The sequence below is a fragment of the Hyperolius riggenbachi genome, chromosome 9, assembly GCF_040937935.1.
Source record: "Hyperolius riggenbachi isolate aHypRig1 chromosome 9, aHypRig1.pri, whole genome shotgun sequence".
Taxonomy (NCBI): domain Eukaryota; kingdom Metazoa; phylum Chordata; class Amphibia; order Anura; family Hyperoliidae; genus Hyperolius; species Hyperolius riggenbachi.
The window spans coordinates 187,502,163-187,523,364 of record NC_090654.1 but is presented as its reverse complement, the minus strand read 5'-3'; the positions used below and the strand labels follow the sequence as shown (position 1 = coordinate 187,523,364).

The 21,202-nt window shown below is 45.1% G+C and overlaps 1 protein-coding gene and 2 non-coding genes across 3 annotated transcripts; all 3 read left to right on the top strand.

Moving 5' to 3' along the window:
- Positions 1-65: 65 nt before the first annotated feature.
- Positions 66-142, top strand: LOC137533731 (small nucleolar RNA Z195/SNORD33/SNORD32 family). Its single transcript, XR_011024197.1, has one exon. It is a non-coding gene; the product is annotated as a small nucleolar RNA Z195/SNORD33/SNORD32 family (small nucleolar RNA).
- Positions 143-318: 176 nt separating this feature from the next.
- Positions 319-401, top strand: LOC137533730 (small nucleolar RNA Z195/SNORD33/SNORD32 family). Its single transcript, XR_011024196.1, has one exon. It is a non-coding gene; the product is annotated as a small nucleolar RNA Z195/SNORD33/SNORD32 family (small nucleolar RNA).
- Positions 402-1,939: 1,538 nt separating this feature from the next.
- RPL13A (ribosomal protein L13a) lies at positions 1,940-16,298 on the top strand. Its single transcript, XM_068251759.1, has 6 exons — positions 1,940-1,999; positions 4,590-4,691; positions 10,041-10,126; positions 10,207-10,266; positions 10,383-10,505; positions 16,175-16,298. Exons 2-6 carry the CDS (start codon positions 4,619-4,621, stop codon positions 16,259-16,261), a joined length of 429 nt encoding a protein of 142 aa, XP_068107860.1. The 5' UTR covers positions 1,940-1,999; positions 4,590-4,618; the 3' UTR covers positions 16,262-16,298.
- Positions 16,299-21,202: the final 4,904 nt, after the last annotated feature.

Below are 21,202 nucleotides of genomic sequence, written 5' to 3'. Positions count from 1 at the left end.
GGAAATACATTTGGCAGCCTCCATAACCCTCTCACTTCAGGTGTCCTTTTAAGTATTAAATCCAGACAGTCAATGATGATTTCTTCAGTTTTGAGTTTCACTGCTGTGAAATCACTTTACATGCACTACCATCTGAGATTGCTGGCTAGAACCTATTTCTAATAGTGGCTTTTGTTAAACACCACTTAACAGTTTGTTTGTACTGCAGGTTCTGGTCCTTGATGGCAGAGGACATCTCCTTGGTCGTCTTGCAGCTATTGTTGCAAAGCAAGTTTTGCTTGGTGAGTACCCAAATAGATGAGTCCACCCTCCCCTGTAATGGTCAATGATGATTCAAAAGTTATCTTGTTTGAGTTTCACGACCATGAGATAACTTAACATGCACTACCATCTGAGACCACCAGGCCATAGTACTATTTAAAATCTCTCTCTCTCTCTCTCTCTCTCTCTCTCTCTCTCTCTCTCTCTCTCTCTCTCTCTCTCTCTCTCTCTCTCTCTCTCTCTCTCTCTCTCTCTCTCTCTCTCTCTCTCTCTTCTCTCTCTCTCTCTCTCTCTCTCTCTCTCTCTCTCTCTCTCTCTCTCTCTCTCTCTCTCTCTCTCTCTCTCATATATTAATCGCCAAAGTGCTGGTGCAATACTAACTAGTGACAGTGATCTCACTGCCGTGATTGCAGCCGATTACGGGCAATCTTCGCAGAATTTTTCTGCTATTCTAGATTAAAAAGCGCTAATTACGATTGCTCATAGTGAATATACGGTGATTTTACCGCACTAATTGCGGTCAAAGCGCTGACAGCTAGGCAATCCTGTGTAGTGATAGCAAGTTAAAAGCCAATTAATTTTTGTTGATGTTCCTTACTTGCTGTTTATGGAAGTAACTGGGTTCAAATTAACCTTCCTGGCGGTAAGCCCGAACTGAGCTCGGTATATGCCGTGCAGGAAGATATCTCAGCCCCTGGTGGGGCGATTTGCTCAGTTTAAAATGCTGTACGCGCAGCTAGCACTTTGCTAGCTGCGCGTACAGCTCGATCGCCGATCGCCCGCACGCAGCGGCGCAAGAGAGCCACAGAGCCCTGCGCTTCCCGGACCAAGGAGTTCCGGGCAGCGCTATGGGCTGGATCGGAGGCGTCTGACGTCAGGACGTCCATGACGTCATTCCGATCGTCGGCATGGCGACAGGAGAAGCCAAACAGGGGAGCGCGTTATATACGTGTTCCCCTGTTTGCTATTGATGCCGGCGACGATCGCATTAGAGGGACACATGCGACCTCTAGTGGTGTTTCATGTAGCTACCACTCTGGTAGCTTTTACATGAAACAAAAAAAAAACAAAAAATTTTTTGCCTAAGTGGCAAAAAAAATTAACCGCCAGGGAGGTTAAAGCCAAGGAGGTCCTAGGGATTGGAAATGAATTATCCTAGAAAGCAGTGGGAACATGATTGTGAAGTGCAGTGGTTGGCATACTTGCTTTGCAGTTCTATTCTCATGTGTGCGTCTCTGCCATCCAACTATATGGATGGAGTACTTTCTGAGCTGGTGCATACCTAAAAGCGCTAGCATATTCGCAAACGCCCGGCGCTTTTAGAAGGGATTCTAGGCATGTGCCTAGTAATTTTCTATTTATACCTAGGGGTTTTTTTGTGTTGTATAGTAGAGCTGAAAGTATACAGCTCTTGTACTAAAAACGCTTGGAAAATTGCTATGTTTTTTAGTGCTTTTTGTCCAAAAGCTTTTGATTTGAATCACGTTTTGTATGGTGCTATGTTGGTGCTTAATTAATGAGCGTGATGTGTAATTATTCATGAGACTTCTTTTATTAACATGTTTACATATGTAGGCACTTGAAATTGATAGAATTAAAGATGCATTGGGCTGAAATTTCCAGATTTTATCAATGCTGAACTTATTATTTTTTTTCATCCCAAATTCTGTAGGACGCAAAGTAGTTGTTGTGAGATGTGAAGGCATCAACATTTCTGGCAACTTTTACCGCAACAAACGTAAGTATCACACTTTCACATCATGTAGTTTGTATCCACAGGAGTAAAGGCTCGTATATGATTACTTTTCCACCCATCTATCGTTCCAACTTGGTGTTTTGGACGATTGTTGGGCGTAGACGGGCAGCAAACAACTGGACGATCTACTGATTAAGGGTTTTTTTTTTTTTTTTTTTTTTTTGCCTGATTTAACAGGCGGATCAACTGCTCGACCATCGTGCAGGTTGGCCACGTGTATAAGTCATTTGAATTACATGTTTTTTGAATGCTGATATGGTGTGTACGTAGTATTTAAATGAGTTGGTGGTTAAACGAGTTATCAGGAAAGTAAATATAAGTGGTACTTACCGGGGGCTTTCTCCAGCGCCATGCTCCCAGCATGTCCTTCGCCGCAGCTCGCTCCCGGACCCCGGCGATGACGTCAGGCCGACATCCAGGTCGGCCTCTACTGCCCCCGCGGCGCTGTCAATCGCCACCGCGTAGGCCGGAGCGGACGGCGCAGTAGTTCTGCACCTGCGCAGTCTGCACAGGCCCACGTGGTGGTGATTGACGCAGGCGCAGTACAGGCCGACCTGGGGGGGTCCCCCTGATGTCATTGCTGGGAACCGGGACGGAGCTGCGACGAACAGCTGAAGGGAGAGCTGCGGCGAGGGACATGCTTAGGGCTGGAGGAAGCCCCCAGTAAGTACCACTTATTTCATTCATTTAACCTGATAACTCCTTTTAACCACTTGCCGACCGTGCACTCATAACGCGGGTTGGCAAAGTGGCAGCTGCAGGACCAGTGACGCACATCTGCGTCGCCGGCTGCAGGCTAATTAATCAGGAAACAGCCGCTCGCGTGAGCAGCTGCTTCCTGTCAATTCACGGCGGGGGGCTCCGTGAATAGCCTGCGGGTCGCAGCTCGCAGGCTAAATGTAAACACAAGCGGGAATAATCCGCTTTGTTTACATTTTTACAACGCTGCTAACAGTAGCAGCGTTGTACTAGATCAGCGATCCCAGCCGCTGATTGGTCAATCAGCGGCCGGGGATCGCTGTCACATGACAGGCAGGAGCCTGTTAGAGGCTGCACAGGACAGATCTGTTCCTGTGCAGCCTCCGATCTCTGGGACAGGGAGGGAGAGGGGGAATCCTGCGGTGGAGGGGGCTTTGAGGTGCCCCCCCGCCACCCACACGCATGCAGGAGCGATCAGACCCCCCCCCCCAGCACATCATCCCCCTAGTGGGGAAAAAAGGGGGGCGATCTGGTCGCTCTGCCTGGTTGATCTGTGCTGGGGCTGTAGAGCCCACCCAGCACAGATCTTCGTAATTAGCGCTGGTCCTTAAGGGGGGGGTAAAGGCATCCTGAAGTGGTTAAAGAGACACTTAAGCCAGAAAAAAAAGTTTTACTCACCTGGGTCTTCTACCAGCCCCCTGCAGCAGTCCTATGCCCTTGCAGTCACTCACTAATCCTCTGGTCCCCTGCTGCCAGCTAGTTTCGTTTTTGCCGACAAGCCTGTCAGGACTGGCCACGCGTAGCTTTTTCCGCATTCCCGACTGTAATTAGCGCTAACGCGGGCCGCAACGCATACAAAAATACGTGTTGCCGCATTACGCACGCATAGATATGCGGCAACGCATATTTTTGTACGCGTTGCGGTCCACAATAGCGCTAATTACAGTCGGGAATGCGGAAAAAGCTACGCGTGGCCAGTCCTGACGGGCCTGCCGGCAAAAACTAGCTGGCAGCGGGGGACCAGAGGATTAGTGAGTGGCTGTGAGGGCACTGGACTGCTGCAGGGGACGGGTAGAAGCCCAGGTGAGTAAAAAAATTTTTATTTTTTTTTGCGCTTCCGCCTGTGAAACCGCTTGGCTAATGTATCTCAATGGGATGGTGCACACCAGCGGTTTGAGGTTTTTAGCAAATCGCAAACGTGGGTCCTGCAGCACTTTTGTGGTTTGCAGAAGCGTTTCTGCCTCAATGTAAAGTATAGGAAAAGCGAAAAACGCTCTGAAAACGCTAGATCAGAGTGGTTTTCCAGGGTACAGTGGTCTGCGCAGTACGCTCTTGGTGACAGCGGGAGAGAGGACATGGCCGCTCAGGCGCAGTGGCTTTCCGACTCTCGTCACAAATTCCGGAAGTGAACCGGAGGCGGGGACTGGAGCATCGGCGAGTGGCTGCGCAGGCACAGGATGTCTGTGGGGAACCATTAGAAGCCCCACGTAAATTCAACATGTTGTTTCAAATTGAACTGAATACGTTGTGTGGCGAGTCTGCTTTGGTCTAACCTCAAATTGTATACAGACTGCAATCAATCTTGTATCGGTGTGAAAAACTTGCAACCTATTGATCATCGCTGCTATTTATGACTTTGGAAGATTGATAGGAGGATGTTTGTCAATGTACCAGAATCATCTAAACTTGGTTATGACCATTTTGTTATTGAGTTACTAGTTAACACTATTTCTTGCTAGGAACCTGCAAATGGATAACGCCTTTACAGGAGTCAGAATAAATTATAACGGGGCATTTGGGGAAAACTTCGATTTTGTTTAAACTTTTTGAATGTTGATTCCAGTGTTTAATAGCGTTTTTTTTTCTCCCACAGTAAAGTATCTGGCTTTCCTCCGTAAACGCATGAACACAAATCCTTCCCGTGGACCATATCACTTCAGAGCACCCAGCCGTATCTTCTGGAGAACTGTGAGAGGTAAATATAGCAGCAGAATTTTATTTATATATATATATAATTTTTTTATTTTTATTTTTTTTTAAAGGGCCACTGTCATGAATGAGGCTGTTGGCCCGTCATAGTGCTGAAGTCACCAGCACTTTTTTTTTTGTTTGTTTTTGTTTTTTGCTACATGAAGTAAACTTAATCAGCTTGAATCTCATCCCAGTATAGGTGATTGGGTGCAGTAACTCTCAGTAGGGGAGCATCATCTAGCCTCTTAAACAGTTGATTTACTTGATCTTCTCCTCCAGCATACATAGTCTGTTCCTGTGAGTGTGGAAGCTAAGTTCAGGGACACCGTGGCAGCGCCTGTCGCACTGACAGGTAATGTAATTGCATCTAGTGATGATGGGCTACATTTTTGTGTTTTGCCTTTACAGGCACTGCTAGGGGCAGCTGGTGAGGCCTAGAGACTTGCACATGAGCAGTGCTGAACGGAGCAGGAGAATTGTCTGCTCAGTCTCAGATGTAGAAAGGCACATGTGCAGTTCATTCTCAGAAATTTGCCAGCTGCCCCCAGCAGTGCTTGTAGACAGGACAGGGAAGGTCCCCTTCTATAGGCTTTCGGCCCGAGATGTGGTGATGTCACCCACCAGTGTGATAGGTGCTGCTACTGTGTCCTCTTAAGGTAGCCATACACTGGTCGATGTGCCATTAGATCGACCAGCTGACAGATCCCTATCTGATCGAATCTGATCAGAGAGGGATCGTATGGCTGCCTTTACTGCAAACAGATTGTGAATCGATTTCAGCCTGAAACCGATTCACTATCTGCTGAGCTGCTCCTGCCGCCTGTGTCGTCCCCCCCCCCCCCCCCCCCCCCGTATACATTACCTGATGCTGGCTCCGGGTCCTCTTCTCCGCATTGCACGGCTCTGTTCCGGATCCATTACGGCGCTTCCTGTGTTACTCCGTGACCAGGAAGTTCAAATAGAGCGCCCTCTATTAGAACTTCCTGGTCACTGCAGTGACACAGGAAGCGCCGGGATGGATGGAGCCGGAACAGAGCCGTGCAGCACGGAGAAGACGCCCGGGAGCCAGCCTCAGGTAATGTATACCGGATCGGCCGCCGCTAGCGACGCGCACTTTACCCGCGGGCGATCGAGGGTAATTTCCCGCACGGCGCGATCGACGGACCGATCCGATTCGAGGGAATCGGATCGGCGGCTGCGTTTACCGCGAACAATTGCCAGCAGATTCGATCCCAGGATCGAATCTGCTGTCGAAACGGCCAGGAATCGAGCCAGTGTATGGCTACCTTTATGCTCACAGAACAGATAATGTAGGTTGGTGAAGTAGATTACCTGTTTAATAGGCTGATTACACTCCCCTACAGAGCATTACTGTATCCCGTCACAGAGCGCGAGTGCAGAGACTGGATTCATTGTATAAAGTTAGAAGTTTTAAATCAGGATGATGCCATTTAATTTGATTTACCATTTGATTTAAAACTTCTTGCTTTTACTGATGGCTAACACGGTACAATACCCTACTGCTACTGTATAAAGTTAGGGTTTAGTTTTTCCGTGGTACATAATTAAAAAAAAAAAAAAACTGGTGATGTCAGCACTATATGTGCCATCAATAAACAAGTCTGGTTAAAACAGTGGTCCGTGAACTAAAACACTGGTTATTTGTATGGTTAGCGTGTGAGCTTCTTTGATCGACAGCTAGTGACAGGATTATATACACTATATAAAAGTGCTGCAAAACATGTTAGTGCTACAGTGGGGGAAATAATTATTTGACCCCTCACTGATTTTGTAAGTTTGTCCAATGACAAAGAAATGAAAAGTCTCAGAACAGTATCATTTCAATGGTAGGTTTATTTTAACAGTGGCAGATAGCACGTCAAAAGGAAAATTGAAAAAATAACCTTAAATAAAAGATAGCAACTGATTTGCATTTCATTGAGTGAAATAAGTTTTTGAACCCCTACCAACCATTAAGAGTTCTGGCTCCCACAGAGTGGTTAGACACTTCTACTCAATTAGTCACCCTCATTAAGGACACCTGTCTTAACGAGTCACCTGTATAAAAGACACCTGTCCACAGAATCAATCAATCAAGCAGACTCCAAACTCTCCAACATGGGAAAGACCAAAGAGCTGTCCAAGGATGTCAGACAAAATTGTAGACCTGCACAAGGCTGGAATGGGCTACAAAACCATTAGCGAGAAGGTGACAACTGTTGGTGCAATTGTTCGAAAAAATGGAAGGAGCACAAAAAAAGTTTGCCAATGAACACCTGAATGATTCTGTGAGTGACTGGGAGAAGGTGCTGTGGTCTGATGAGACCAAAATAGAGCTCTTTGGCATTAACTCAACTCGCTGTGTTTGGAGGAAGAAAAATGCTGCCTATGACCCCCAAACCACCGTCCCCACCATCAAGGGTGGAAACATTTTGCTTTGGGGGTGTTTTTCTGCTAAGGGCACAGGACAACTTAATCGCATTAACAGGAAAATGGACGGAGCCATGTATCGTGGAATCCTGAACGACAACCTCCTTCCCTCTGCCAGGAAACATTTTGCTTTGGGGGTGTTTTTCTGCTAAGGGCACAGGACAACTTAATCGCATTAACAGGAAAATGGACGGAGCCATGTATCGTGGAATCCTGAACGACAACCTCCTTCCCTCTGCCAGGAAACTGAAAATGGGTCGTGGATGGGTGTTCCAGCACGACCATGACCCAAAACATACAGCAAAGGCAACAAAGGAGTTGCTCAAGAAGAAGCACATTAAAGGGAAACTGTAGGGGGGTCGGGGGAAAATGAGTTGAAGTTACCCGGGGCTTCTAATGGTCCCCCACAGACATCCTGTGCCCACGCAGCCACTCCCCAATGCTCCGGCCCCGCCTACAGTTCACTTCTGGAATTTCAGACCTAAAGTCTGAAAACCACTGCGCCTGCGTAGCTGTGTCCTCACTCCCGCTGATGGCACCAGGAGCGTACTGCGCAGGCCCAGTATGGTCTGCGCCGTGCGCTCCTGGTGACATCAGGGGAAGCGAGGACACGGCAACGCAGGCGCAGTGGTTTTCAGACTTTAGGTCTGAAATTCCAGAAGTGAACCAGAGGCGGGGCCGGAGCATTGGGGAGTGGCTACGTGGGCACAGGATGTCTGTGGGGGACCATTAGAAGCCCCGGGTAACTTCAACTCATTTCCCCCCCCCCCCCCCCCCCCCTACAGTATCCCTTTAAGGTCATGGAGTGGCCTAGTCAGTCTCCGGACCTTAATCCAATAGAAAACCTATGGAGGGAGCTCAAGCTCAGAGTTGCACAGAGTCGGCCTCGAAACCTTAGGGATTTAGAGATGATCTGCAAAGAGTGGACCAACATTCCTCCTAAAATGTGTGCAGACTTGGTCATCAATTACAAGAAACGTTTGACTTCTGTGCTTGCAAACAAGGGTTTTTCCACTAAGTATTAAGTCTTTTTTTATTGTTAGAGGGTTCAAAAACTTATTTCACTCAATGAAATGCAAATCAGTTGCTATCTTTTATTTAAGGTTATTTTTTCGATTTTCCTTTTGATGTGCTATCTGCCACTGTTAAAATAAACCTACCATTGAAATGATACTGTTCTGAGACTTTTCATTTCTTTGTCATTGGACAAACTTACAAAATCAGTGAGGGGTCAAATAATTTCCTCCACTGTATATAAATAATTACTATCTTGGCCCATTTTTAAACAACAACAACAAATAACATTTGTAAAGCGCTTTTCTCCCGTGGGACTCAAAGCGCATAAGCATGGCTCCGACCATCATGGTACAGAGGAAGAATTTTATAAATCTGGAAATGCCAGGCTAAACAGGTGGCTTTTCAGTCTGGATTTGAATAGCTCCAGGGATGGTGCGGTCTTTACTGGGTGTGGTAGGGAGTTCCAAAGAGTAGGGGCAGCATGACAGAAGGCTCTGTCTCCAGATTTTTTGAGGTGCACTCTGGGAGTGACCAAGTTTATAGAACTTGCTGATCTGAGGTTGTGAGAGGTGTGGTGCAGCTTCAGCAAGTCCTTCATGTATCCAGGGCCCAGATTGTGCAGGGATTTGAATGTCAGCAGTCCAATCTTGAAGAGTATTCTCCATTCTACTGGTAGCCAGTGCAGTGAGCGAAGGATCGGTGTAATGTGACAGTGGCGAGGCTGGTTTGTTAGTGCAGAATGCTGCTGCCAGATTGCTAATTGCAGGCGACGCAGGTCCTTTTTGGGGAGGCCAGCATAAAGGGCATTGCAGTAGTCCAGCCGTGATGTGATGAAGGCGTGGACTAGGGTTTGAAGATCCTCTGGGGGAATCAGATGTTTAATCTTTGCAATGTTCTTCAGATGAAAGAAGGAAGATTTAACTACAGATGAAATTTGGTTTCTGAAACTCAATTCCCCATCGATTAGTACGCCAAGGCTGCGCACAAGGTTGGAGCTGTTTATGTCTGAATTCCCAATCCTGATTGGTGTTGCTTTAGGATAGAGCTGTTTTGATGGCGAGCACTGGCTTTGGACAAACAGGACCTCAGTTTTGTCAGCATTCAGTTTCAACCAGTTATCATTCATCCATGCCTGAAGCTCAGCTAAGCAAGAGTTTATTTTTGGGGTAGGGTCTGTTCCACCAGGTTTGAAGGACAGGTATAGCTGTGTGTCATCGGCGTAGCAGTGGTACGTCAGGCCATGTCGTTGGATAAGTGTACCGATTGGCAACATGTAGATTGCAAACAGCAGAGGGGATAGGATTGATCCTTGTGGCACTCCGAATTGTAGAGGTGCAGAAATTCTTTGGAAGGTTCACGAACTAGTGCAAACAGAAATAACCTTTACAATGTTTAAGCCAAGTCTATTTTAAATCTCTGCACATGAGTCTTTACACCACATGTGAGTAATGGTAGAATGGAGAGAGGGGAGTATGAGGTACACAAGGAAACTATCCTATAGTATTAGGGATTCTTGTTAGCCTTTGATAATGCATAGGTAAATAGTGCTACTATAGTAACCCACCACATAATAGAACAGTCCCCTTAAACAGCACTGACTATATCTACAGTGCTTAAAGTGACTGGTTTATGGGGTTCTTACCAGGTATTTTGCCATTTCAAATTTGTGAGAATACCTTCTGCATTCGTAAGGTGAATGAATCTGTTAGAATAGACTTCTTGTTGTGAGTAACCTGCTGTTTTGCCTCTATTTTAAAAATGTAAGCCTTTGTTTCAGTGATCTAACGAATTTATATGGAAATTCAGCTGTAAGCTATTGCATGCTGAGATAAAATTAGAAAGAGCATTCATTTATTTCCATGCTTCCCTCTGAGATGAGTTACTGTAAATGGATTCTGTTTCACAGGCATGCTCCCACACAAGACTAAGCGAGGACAGGCTGCACTTGAGAGACTGAAGGTCTTCGATGGCATTCCACCTCCCTACGATAAGGTAAATGGCTATAAAGCTAGAATTAATGTGGCTCATAGCATCCTGTAATACAAGAGTTCAACATATTTTCCTCCCAACAGAGAAAGCGCATGGTAGTCCCTGCTGCCCTGAAGATTGTACGGTTGAAGCCAACACGCAAGGTATGTGACAGTTGCTAGTCATATCAGTATGGTGGCTTAGTCATATCAGAAATTTTTGATGCTTTAATTTACTGTCTCGGGAACTGTTGGTGTAAATAGTTATTGTTCATTTGCAGTTTGCTCTTCTTGGACGTCTTGCTCATGAAGTAGGCTGGAAGTACCAGGCAGTGACAGCTACTCTGGAGGAGAAGAGGAAGGCAAAGGCCAAAATGCACTATGCTAAAAAGAAGCTGGTCATGGTAAGTAGTCACCCTCCTGTTCCTTGCATAGAGCTAGCAACCACCCATGGAGCTTGTGACAAATGCAATTAGCTGTTTTCTGGTAACAAGGTCTCTGGCTTTTTTTTTTTTTTTTATTCCCATTTTTATGGAGGGCCCTGAAACCTACACAAATATGGGGGGAGACACTTCTCAGATATACATGGTACCTCCACTTTTGTAGCGCTGAACTCGTTCAACTATACTGAATGGGCAGCACAGCATTACATGCATGTTTCAATTCTGTGCTTTTGCAGGTCATGGGGACACCATTAGGCTGGGTTCACACACGTTCAGTCAGTTTTCTATCTGTTTTACCTGACTGGATTGGACATGTACGCCTTTTTTATGTGTGAACCAAACATAAAAAACTAATACAAAACTGATGCCAACGGTAAAAAAAAAAAAAAAAAAAAAAAAAAAAAATCTGGACTAGGCACCTTTTTTATGTGGGAACCCAGCCTTACACTTGTCCTGTACTCTTCACAGGACATAGTACAGTTTGACAGTGAGCTGGGCAGCATCCTGTACAGTGATAATGGGAAATGATCACACTGACATTTATCCAGTTTGTAGCTTAACCCTTTTCACATCAAAGGGTTTTTCCTCCTCAAAAACCAGAGCAGTTTTCACCCGTCAGCGCTCCTTCCATTCATTCACCTATAACTTTATTACTACTTATCACAACAAAACTATCTATATATCTTGTTTGTTTTTTTCACCACTGATTAGGCTTTCTTTGAGGGGTACTTTTTGCTAAGAATTATTTTATTCTAACTCTTTTAATGGGAATAATAAGAAAAAATCGAACAAATTTTCTCAGTTTTCGGCCATTATAGGTTTAAATTAAAACATGCTACCGTAATTAAAACCCACACATCTTATTTGCCCATTGTATCAGTTATTGCAACGGTTAAAATGTTTCCCTATTCCCTGTATGTCGCCAATATTTTATTTGGAAATAAAGGTACATTTTTTAAAGTTTTTTTTTTTTTTGCATCTATCCCTAATTACAGGCCAATAATTTATAAAGTACTGTAATTTTAGTATAGTTTTTGTATACATATTCAAGTTCAGTCCGTAAGGTATTTATGTATTTTATTTTTTTGTAATTTTTTTAAAAAAAAAATATAAAGTGGTAACTTGGATTGTGGGAGGTCAGGGGTGAATTTAAAAAAAAAAAAAAATAGGGATTATAAACTGGAAGAAAAACTAATATTACAATTTTACCACAAGATGTCCTCAGTGGTGACTTCAGCTCCATACTGTTAGTACAGAAACGGAAGCACTATGCGCACGGAATTCATGAATGGCAGAGCCTAGACGAATGCAGCCATTCACACGGGGAGTTAGATCAATGAATGGGGTTTGTTTACCCATTCATTGATCAGTCGGCAGGAGGGACGTAGTACCTACGCCCCTGTACAGAGTTGTGGCATTTTGCAGGGGCGTAGTTACTCGTCCCAGCAGAGGGGGAAGTGGTTAAAGAGAATCTGTACTTTAAAATTCTTACAATAAAAAGCATACCATTCTATTCATTATGTTCTCCTGTGCCCCTCTTTGCTGTTTCTGCCACTTCCTGCTGCAATCCTTGCTTGTAATTGCCAGATTTAGGGAGTGTTTACAAACAAAAAACATGGCTACTAACCAGCATGTGATAGGCTGAGAGAAGCTCAGTCTGTGACTCATACAGAGCCTGGAGGGGGTGTGGAGAGGGTGTGTAAACTTCTACCCATCACAGCAGCGCAGCACATTCCTGCCTGAGCAGACAAAGCTGACAAAGGAAAGAAGATTCGATTATATAACAGATGGCTGTATTAGCCCCTGTGCAACTAGGAAAGGCTGCAGTAAGACAGACCACATTAGAGCAGGTATAGGAACTTATAGGGTAGAAGAAATGAGGCTGAAAATTTTTGTTAGTCTCTTTAAAGCGGACCTGAACTTTTGCACAGAAAAGAACACTGAGAAATCCACCCTGCGCCTTTTTTTTATTATTATTTTAGAGACCATCCTTTCTGTTTCTCCCCTCTCAGCAAGTCATGAGCTAGTGCAATCTGAGCTCCCAGCTGTCCCCTGAGTTGGGCTAATGTGTAAGTTTAACCCTTTCTGTGCTTCCAGCAAGCCAGGAAGTAACTACATTGCAGCATCTCTGAAGGAGCTCTGTAAAAGAACATTTTTCAGATTACTTATACAGTTGCTTATATATATTTTTTTTTTTTTTTTTGCTATGTAAAGGGCTGGTTCACACTGGGTGCTTTTAAAGCGCTCTACTGATCGCTGGCAATCAGCAAGTGTATCCCTACGGGATCAGCAGCAAATGTATCCCTATGGGATCATTCTGACTGCAGTGCTGCATGCAGTGCTTTAGGGATGATTACATTGATTCTCGTTCTATTGAATTGGAATCTTAAGCGCAAATCTCGGTAAAAATGAAAAAAATAAGCCAAGTTTGCAATTTGTGCTTCTAATGTGAACTAACACTTATCAACAGTGGTATGAACCTGTTCTTTGGGGGAAATTTCCCTCAGTTCCTGTACAAAAGATTACACTCTGGTTCTAAGCATACCATGCACATTTATAAAACTCCATATGTTGCCTTGTTTTCATTCATTCCTTGTAGTCCGGAGAGTAAAAGTGACCCCGGAAGTGACAGAAGAAAAAGTTAGATGCTTTATCTAGATTCTAGGTAGTCTACCTGTGTCCTCCTCACCTCTACTTATTCCACACTGTTACATTCAAGGGACCACTAACATTCACAAGTGCACAATGCACAAGTACTGCCGCCTCTGTATAGGTGTAAGCGGCTCCATGCCACTGTACAGGCTAACTAGTGTACGTACGAAGGGTGCAAACTCGGGGTCCTAGGCAGTGGGGTCAAGGAGGACATTGGAAGCCTGAAGGATTCAGAGGCTTTCCACTACCTCAGGTTTGCTTTAAAGGGACTCCGAGCAGTGCAGAAACTATGGAAAGATGCATATCATTTTAAAGCTCTTTCTCCTCTTTCCAATGATATATAAACCGCCGCCCTACGCCATTTAGTTTTCGCGATTGAAATTGCCGCGGCCGCAATTTCAATCGCGAAAATAGAGAAAACTAAAAGGCGTAGGGCGACTATTTAGGTGTCGCCAGAAAGAGGAGAAAGAGAGCTTTAAAATATCCATCTTTCCATAGTTACTTGTATTACACAGGACGACACTTTCCCCAGTGTCAGCAGCTCCATTCAGCAGAATGGAGCTGCTGACTTTAGGAAAAAGTTGCCCTGTGTAATACAAGTAACTATGGAAAGATGGATATCATTTTAAAGCTTTCTCCTCTTTCTGGCGATGCCTAAATCGTCGCCCTACGCCTTTTTTAGTTCTATTTTCGCTATTGAAATCGCGGCCGCAGCAATTTCAGTCGTGAAAATAGAGAAAACTAAGACGTAGGGCGGCGGTTTATATATCATTGGAAAGAGGTGAAAGAGAGCTTTAACCTGCCTGGCGTTCTATTAAGATCGCCAGGCAGGCTGCGGGAGGGTTTTTTTTTAATAAAAAAAAAACTATTTCATGCAGCCAACTGAAAGTTGGCTGCATGAAAGCCCACTAGAGGGCGCTCCGGAGGCGTTCTTCCGATCGCCTCCGGCGCCCAGAATAAACAAGGAAGGCCGCAATGAGCGGCCTTCCTTGTTTTGCTTACATCGTCGCCATAGCGACGAGCGGAGTGACGTCATCGACGTCAGCCGACGTCCTGACGTCAGCCGCCTCCGATCCAGCCCTTAGCGCTGGCCGGAACTTTTTGTTCCGGCTACGCTGGGCTCAGGCGGCTGGGGGGACCCTCTTTCGCCGCTGCTCGCGGCGGATCGCCGCAGAGCGGCGGCGATCAGGCAGCACACGCGGCTGGCAAAGTGCCGGCTGCGTGTGCTGCTTTTTATTTGAGCCAAATCGGCCCAGCAGGGCCTGAGCGGCAGGCTCCGGCGGTACTGGACGAGCTGAGCTCGTCCAGACCGCCCAGCAGGTTAAAATGATATGCATCTTTCCATAGTTTCTGCACTGCTCGGAGTCCCTTTAAGTGAAGAATAAAAGTGCCGGGGGGGGGGGGGGGTTAGCATACCAGGGGAGGGGAAAGCCACTGGATCCTAAAGAGGCTTCCCCAACCCTGTCGTCCTCACCAGAAGGGATCCAGCACTGGGACCCCTGAAAATCCACCAACAAGTCTGTAATGTAAATTTTATCTAAATCTCTCTACATCTAGGCACCACCTGTAGCAGTGCACGAGTGCTGATGATACTTTGGGATGTAGTAAAGTGAAATGGTTTGTGGCATTGTACTTGCCTCCCCTCAGGCCCTTAGATTTTGTGTTATACAGAAAGGATATGACTTGGATAAACAAAACTGTTACAGGTCTTCATGACGCACCTGGAGTATTTGACTGCATACAACTGTTCACATAATGGAAAGTCATACTACCCTTCAAGAAAACTGCATCGACCTTTAGGAAGCAGTGGAGACATTTGCCAGTGTTGAGTGTTGAGATCAGTGAGATTTTTTTTCCCCCAATTTTAGGCTCCCTGCACACTGCAAATCCGGATTCCGATTCCGTTTCCGATTTTCCTTGAATACATTCAACAGAAAAACGGATCAAAAAACGCAGCATGCAGTTAAGATTAAAAATCGGAATCGGATGTAAAAACAGATTAAAAATCTGAATCTGAATCTGATTTGCTTGCAGTGTGCAAGAGGCCTGATGCAGATTTTTTTTATGTAGGCAATTAAGAATTTTACCAATCCAGAACAGCAACTGCAGCTAATTGGTCTAGTTTCAAGCTGCTTAGAAAATTTGCATGAAGTTGATGAAATATTGGTTAATACTTGACCCTGGTCCTTGGGTCCTGCTAATCAGCACAGTATGAATAGGCCCTTCCTGCAGCAGCCAGGTAGCTCCTATAGTGGAACTTGGCAGCACATCCTCTGAAGGTGTCACTGTACAAGTATGCTCAACCATGAGGCATTTATACACGCTGAATCTGTTTCTTGTGGGTTAATGTGTTAAATTATACACCCTGCCTAGGCATGACTGGAGAAACATATTAACCATCCTGGCGGTATGGACGAGCTCAGCTCGTCCATCACCGCCGGAGGCTGCCGCTCAGGCCCTGCTGGGCCGATTTGCACCAAATAAAGAGCAGCACACGCAGCCGGCACTTTGCCAGCCGCGTGTGCTGCCCGATCGCCGCCGCTCTGCGGCGATCCGCCGCGAGCAGCGGCGAAAGAGGGACCCCCCAGCCGCCTGAGCCCTGCGCAGCCGGAACAAATAGTTCCGGCCAGCGCTAAGGGCTGGATCGGAGGCGGCTGACGTCAGGACGTCGGATGACGTCACTCCGCTCGTCGCTATGGCGACGGTGTAAGCAAAACAAGGAAGGCCGCTCATTGCGGCCTTCCTTGTTTATTCTGGGCGCCGGAGGCGATCGGAAGAACGCCTCCGGAGCGCCCTCTAGTGGGCTTTCATGCAGCCAACTTTCAGTTGGCTGCATGAAATAGTTTTTTTTTAATTTAAAAAAGACCCTCCCGCAGCCTCCCTGGCGATCTTATCAGAACGCCAGGGTGGTTAATGAAGAGGTGCTTGTTTTTATGGGGTTTGTTTTTTTTATCTAATGCATACTTTTTATTTTGCAGAAACTCAAGAGGCAAGCAGAGAAAAATGTTGAAACCAAAATTGCAAAGTACACAGACGTTCTGAAGAAATACGGAGTCCTTGTTTAAATATGCACACAGACTGGGAATAAAATATTTGAAAGAATCTGGATTTTCTTTGTTTGTGGTAGTGTTGGGGCTGCTAAGTTAAGGCATAACTCCAGCTATAAGTTTTTTTTTTGTTTGTTTGTTTGTTTTTATTCTTTAGAAATGTCACTGTAAGGCAGAGAACACAGTTGACTGTTTTCTTATGTGTATTCTGCACAGAACTGAGAACTCATGTTAATCAATGGGCTAGTTCACACTTCATATGTTTGCGTGCAGAACAACAAAACTGACATTCTGCATGATTTTGTCAGTTTTCTCTATCAATTACATCAGCTACTGTGAAAAAACATGCACGTTTTCTGAATAGAAACACACTTGGTATGCAGAAAAACGCATGCAGAAAAATGGACAAGTGTGTTCCCTGCCTAAAAGTTCCCACAAAGATATTCCTTACTTACTGGCTGCCTTTATGCCAAAGATGGGTGTGCTGCCTACTGAGTGGTGAAGCATCTAGCTGCATGGTCCTTATAGTGTAGACACCACTTCCTCAGGATGAAGCTATATGCATAGGTGTCTGCATGTAGATGTTTCACCAGAGGGCGGTGCTTTTGGTAACATTTCTCATAGTGGAATTTCCATATATACTGGCTTGCGGCACCATTTCTGCACTATGTATTTCACTTGATAATGGCATACTATGAGGAATAGAGATGGAGAATGAGATGCAGATAAGTCCAGCTGTGTGAAAAGGTAATGCAGATTGTATGCAGCTTCTGACTCGGCCAATCAAATGCATTTCCTGACTATACATTTCCTTTGGCCCAATTAAAATTTACACGCAAGCTTGGAATTATTTGCTTCTCGCTCACATGACTTCTGTGGAACAGATTCCATGGCAATATCAGCAACCATTATGCATTGCGGGTCTACTTAAAGCCAATGGTTACCAATTTAAAAATAAAAGTCAGATACTCACCTAAGGAGAGGGAAGGCTCGGTCCTAATGAGCCTTCCCTCTCCTCTCCTGGTGCCCTCGGTGCTGCGCTGGCTCCCCCGTTCGTGTCCGCCGCCGCAGGGACTTCGGAGGTCTTCGGGAGCACTCGGGCTTCCGAAGACGGGCCGCTCCATACTACGTGTGAGTGCGTCATAGAGGGCGGTCGCGCATGCGTAGTATGGAGCGGCCGCGTCATCGGGAGCCTGAGTGCTCCCGAAGGCTTCCGAAAGCTCCCTTCGGCTGCGGAAGTGGCAGTATTTGACCGAACTGGTTGAATACTGCTACGGGGGATCCTGCGCGGGAGAGGAGAGGGAGGGCTCAATAGGACCGAGCCTTCCCTCTCCTTAAATGAGTATCTGACTTTTTGATTTTTAAATTGGTAAACATTCACTTTAAAGGACAACTGAAGTGAAAAGAACTACGCTCACCTCATCCAAGCCGGAAGGAGGAAGTGCGCGGTGGTGAGGCTTGCAACGCGTCCAATAGGATGTGTGCAAGCTGTTTGGAGCGCACAATATATGCTGGACTTATGGGTAAATAACCCCTTGTTTCCCTGCCACACACCTGAGGCAATTAAAGCGGATCAAGATGAAAAACTAACAAGTAACTTGTCTGTATATCTTATCTAAAGTTTAGATAGATTACACAGCAAACTTAGCTGCAAACTGCTTCAACAGTTTATGATTATTTATTCCTGTGATACAATGAAGGCAGGCATGTTCTGTTTGTCACATTACACACACAGGCAAGCTGATAGCCTCTCCAGCACTCAGCCTGTGACAAATTCACTCCTCCCCTTTGAAATCTCTGGCTAGTAACCTTCTCCTGCCCAGACTGAGCTCCCATAAGCCCTTGCTACATGGGACTGAGTGCCAATGCTCTCTGAAAAAGCTATGGGTGAGGCTTGTTTTGTTTTAATACTCTAAGGGCTGGAACCCACAGGAGCGCTTTTGGCAGCACTGCGATACGCTAGCAGTTTGCCAAAACGCTGGGATAATGTTAATGGATGGGGCAACTTCCACAGGAGCGTTTGCGTTTCTCAGAAACGCAAACGCAGGACATGCAGCATTTTGGGAGCGTTAGCGCTTCAATGTAAAGTATTGAACCGCTAGCGGAAACGCTCAGCAAAACCTAAACTGAGCGGTTTTGCTAGCGTTTTGCGGTTCAGCACACTGTAACAAAATGAAAAATAATTCACAGGACCAATCAGGATAAAAACGCAAACCGCTAGGCACCCGCTGGGGAAAAAAATACAATGTTGCAAAACACAACCCAAAACGCGCATGAATCCGCTTGCAAACCGCTCAGACAAAACGCTAGCGGTTGCGTTTTGCGTTTGCGTTTTTCAGTGGGTTCCAGGCCTAATACCCTATAAACTAAACAAAAGTATTTGGCTTGAGGAATGCTCTATAAACTATATGAAAGGAACACAATTATGCAATGAGTAAAAGTTTATCTCGGATCCACTTTTAAGCCTCATTTAAATTATGAATTCAGGTGCTTAGCCACTCGTGAGCCCATGCCTGCTCAGCACTGCGACCCGTGATACATGGGTAATGCATGCTAGGCAAGTAATGTATGTTACTATAGCAACATTTTCATTAACTATGTACCGCAAGTTGTGCTAATTGCGCAACGTGCAGTACTCTGCTGGTGTTCGTAACGGGAATATTGCCATGGGAAGTGCTCTGTTTTCATTGTTAGAAATTATTTTTACATTTCAGTTTGCAGGCAGCTATGAGCTTCCAAAATGAACAACCTAAAATTGCACTTCTTTACAAGGCTGTAATCTTGTCTCTACAAAGCGTGCAGGCAGCCTGGAAATCCTATCTTGCTCCATGAGTAACTAGCTGCACAGAGTAGGAGTTTTACTGTTCCCATACCTGAACTAATCCATTGATGCAGCAAACTTTAACGTTCCTATATCAAAATATCTCATAAAAACTATGGTATAGAACGTGTTTTTAGGCTCCTTTTACACTAAATATGTTGCATTGCGCATCCTGAAATATGATCGCAATGCAACATACAGTCCATAGGCAGCATTATGCTCGTGTTGCCTGGTAACGCACTGCATGCTGTCTGTTGTCTCATCAGAAATAATTGCACCATGTAGCAAAAAGTAGCAATATTGCACACTCTCTCAGATCATAGTGCTTTACAGTATAGTTTACCTGAAATGACATGACTAAATGAAAGTGTGTGTGGGCACAATCCCAATCCTACTTAGAACTAGTGTGTTTTTTCTTTCACTGGATGGGGATAAGAATCCAAAACTCTAATGCCTAAAATACATGGGTCGACCACCGACACCCCCTCCCCCCCCCCCCCCCCCCCCAACCGCGTCCCCGTGGATCGATTGCCGCTCGTCTCTGCCTGTGCTATGATCAGCGCTCGGTTCCCTGCCATTGTCCGCCGGCGGGGGTCGAGCGGCTTGATCGGGACAGCTGAATATTATCAGCTGGTCGATATACGGTACAGAAATGTACCGTGTATCCACAGCATAAATAACTTTCTTTGCAGTCAGACTGTAGAATAACTTTCACAGATAAGGAATTAGTGGTTGTAAACCTCCTACATGGCTGAGACACTTCTGAGTCCAGGGAATAAATAAAAAGTAATTATTCAAGGCTTGTCTGTATGAGAGCTGCAAAACATTTAGGGCCAGTTTCCACTTGTGTGGTGCGGAATGATTGCGGAAACCACGGTAACTAATTTGCATGCGCATGCAAATTAGTGTTTGTATGCAAATTTTACCGCGAATTCGTGTGTGTTTTTTTTTTTTTTTTTTCATATGTTTAAATGTATGCGAATTTAACCAGGTCAGTGCCTGTGTGCTTTTACATTGGTTTTATGTGAAACTGCATGCGCATTTCCTGTTAAATACATTGTATGCTAATTGCCTAGCGGTGAGCGGTGAGCGAATTTTGATGGCTCTGCGCAGATTTTTCCTGCACACAAAACTGCAAAGAACTTGCATGCGGGAAATGCATGAGAATTCGCGATAGTGGAAAAGGGTCCTTACAGTTTTGACTTGGGGGGGGGGGGGGGGGGCCGAGGAATTGCCACTTTTTTTTTAAAAGTATGTATTTAGTGAACAAAAGTGCATTATTAAGCAATCAAATACAGTAGAAATAAAACTGGGCAACAGTGCAAAATTATGATCATGTCTCAAGCAGATGTCGTGATCAAATATTGGGATCATACGGTAGGTTAGGGTATACAGTCTCAGGCCATAATCGTACATTACTTTCACTTAGGAGCAAGATGATGAGCTGCAAAGCCTATGGTATGAAATGCTGGAGACAGGACTCCAATCATGAGGGAGGGATGATGCCCATCAAATACAATTAACCATTAATTCTTTTTTATTAGCCCTACCTCATAGAGCCATATCAATACCTGTCATGTGCTGATGAGGACTAAAAGTCCGAAACAGTTGTCTGCATGTTGGGTTGATGTGGCTTTATAAAATTACAGGCTTGCTATACACCAGCAGTTCTGTATGTAAGCCTGGCTTCAGGTGCATAACGTTAATTTGTATATCATTTGTATATTCAGTAGTGATGCATTGTGGGAAACTACAATTGCTCACTTAAAGCTGAATTATCGCAAATGCCTTGTTTTAAAGCGGTATCGTCACCATAAAAATCAAATTTCAACAGCAACTGGTCTGAGCGTATTAAGTGATAAAGATGCTAATCCTGCATTCAAAACTTTTTCTGCTTTTATGATTTGGATCTATCATATACCTTAGGAGCACTGGCTCTTTAGTAGTCGGTGCCAAAGAATTGTATGCTGGGGGTTCTTTTTATCTGTAATATATTCCTACTCTTCCCTTTATTTCCCTGCCTGCTGCTTATCTGAAACCTAATCCCCCTACTCACTTGTGTTTACAAGCAAGGCTGAGGTGACTCAGCGATTGGAGGAGACAAGAAAAAAAAGTAAAGGGCAGAAATGACATCACGA

Excerpts from the sequence above, each read along its gene's own strand:
- RPL13A (XM_068251759.1), top strand. The coding sequence starts at position 4,619 with ATGAACACAAATCCTTCCCGTGGACCATATCACTTCAGAGCACCCAGC. Across the intron at positions 10,267-10,382 it reads GGTTGAAGCCAACACGCAAG|TTTGCTCTTCTTGGACGTCT; the intron begins GTATGTGACAGT and ends GTTCATTTGCAG. Across the intron at positions 10,506-16,174 it reads CTAAAAAGAAGCTGGTCATG|AAACTCAAGAGGCAAGCAGA; the intron begins GTAAGTAGTCAC and ends TTTATTTTGCAG.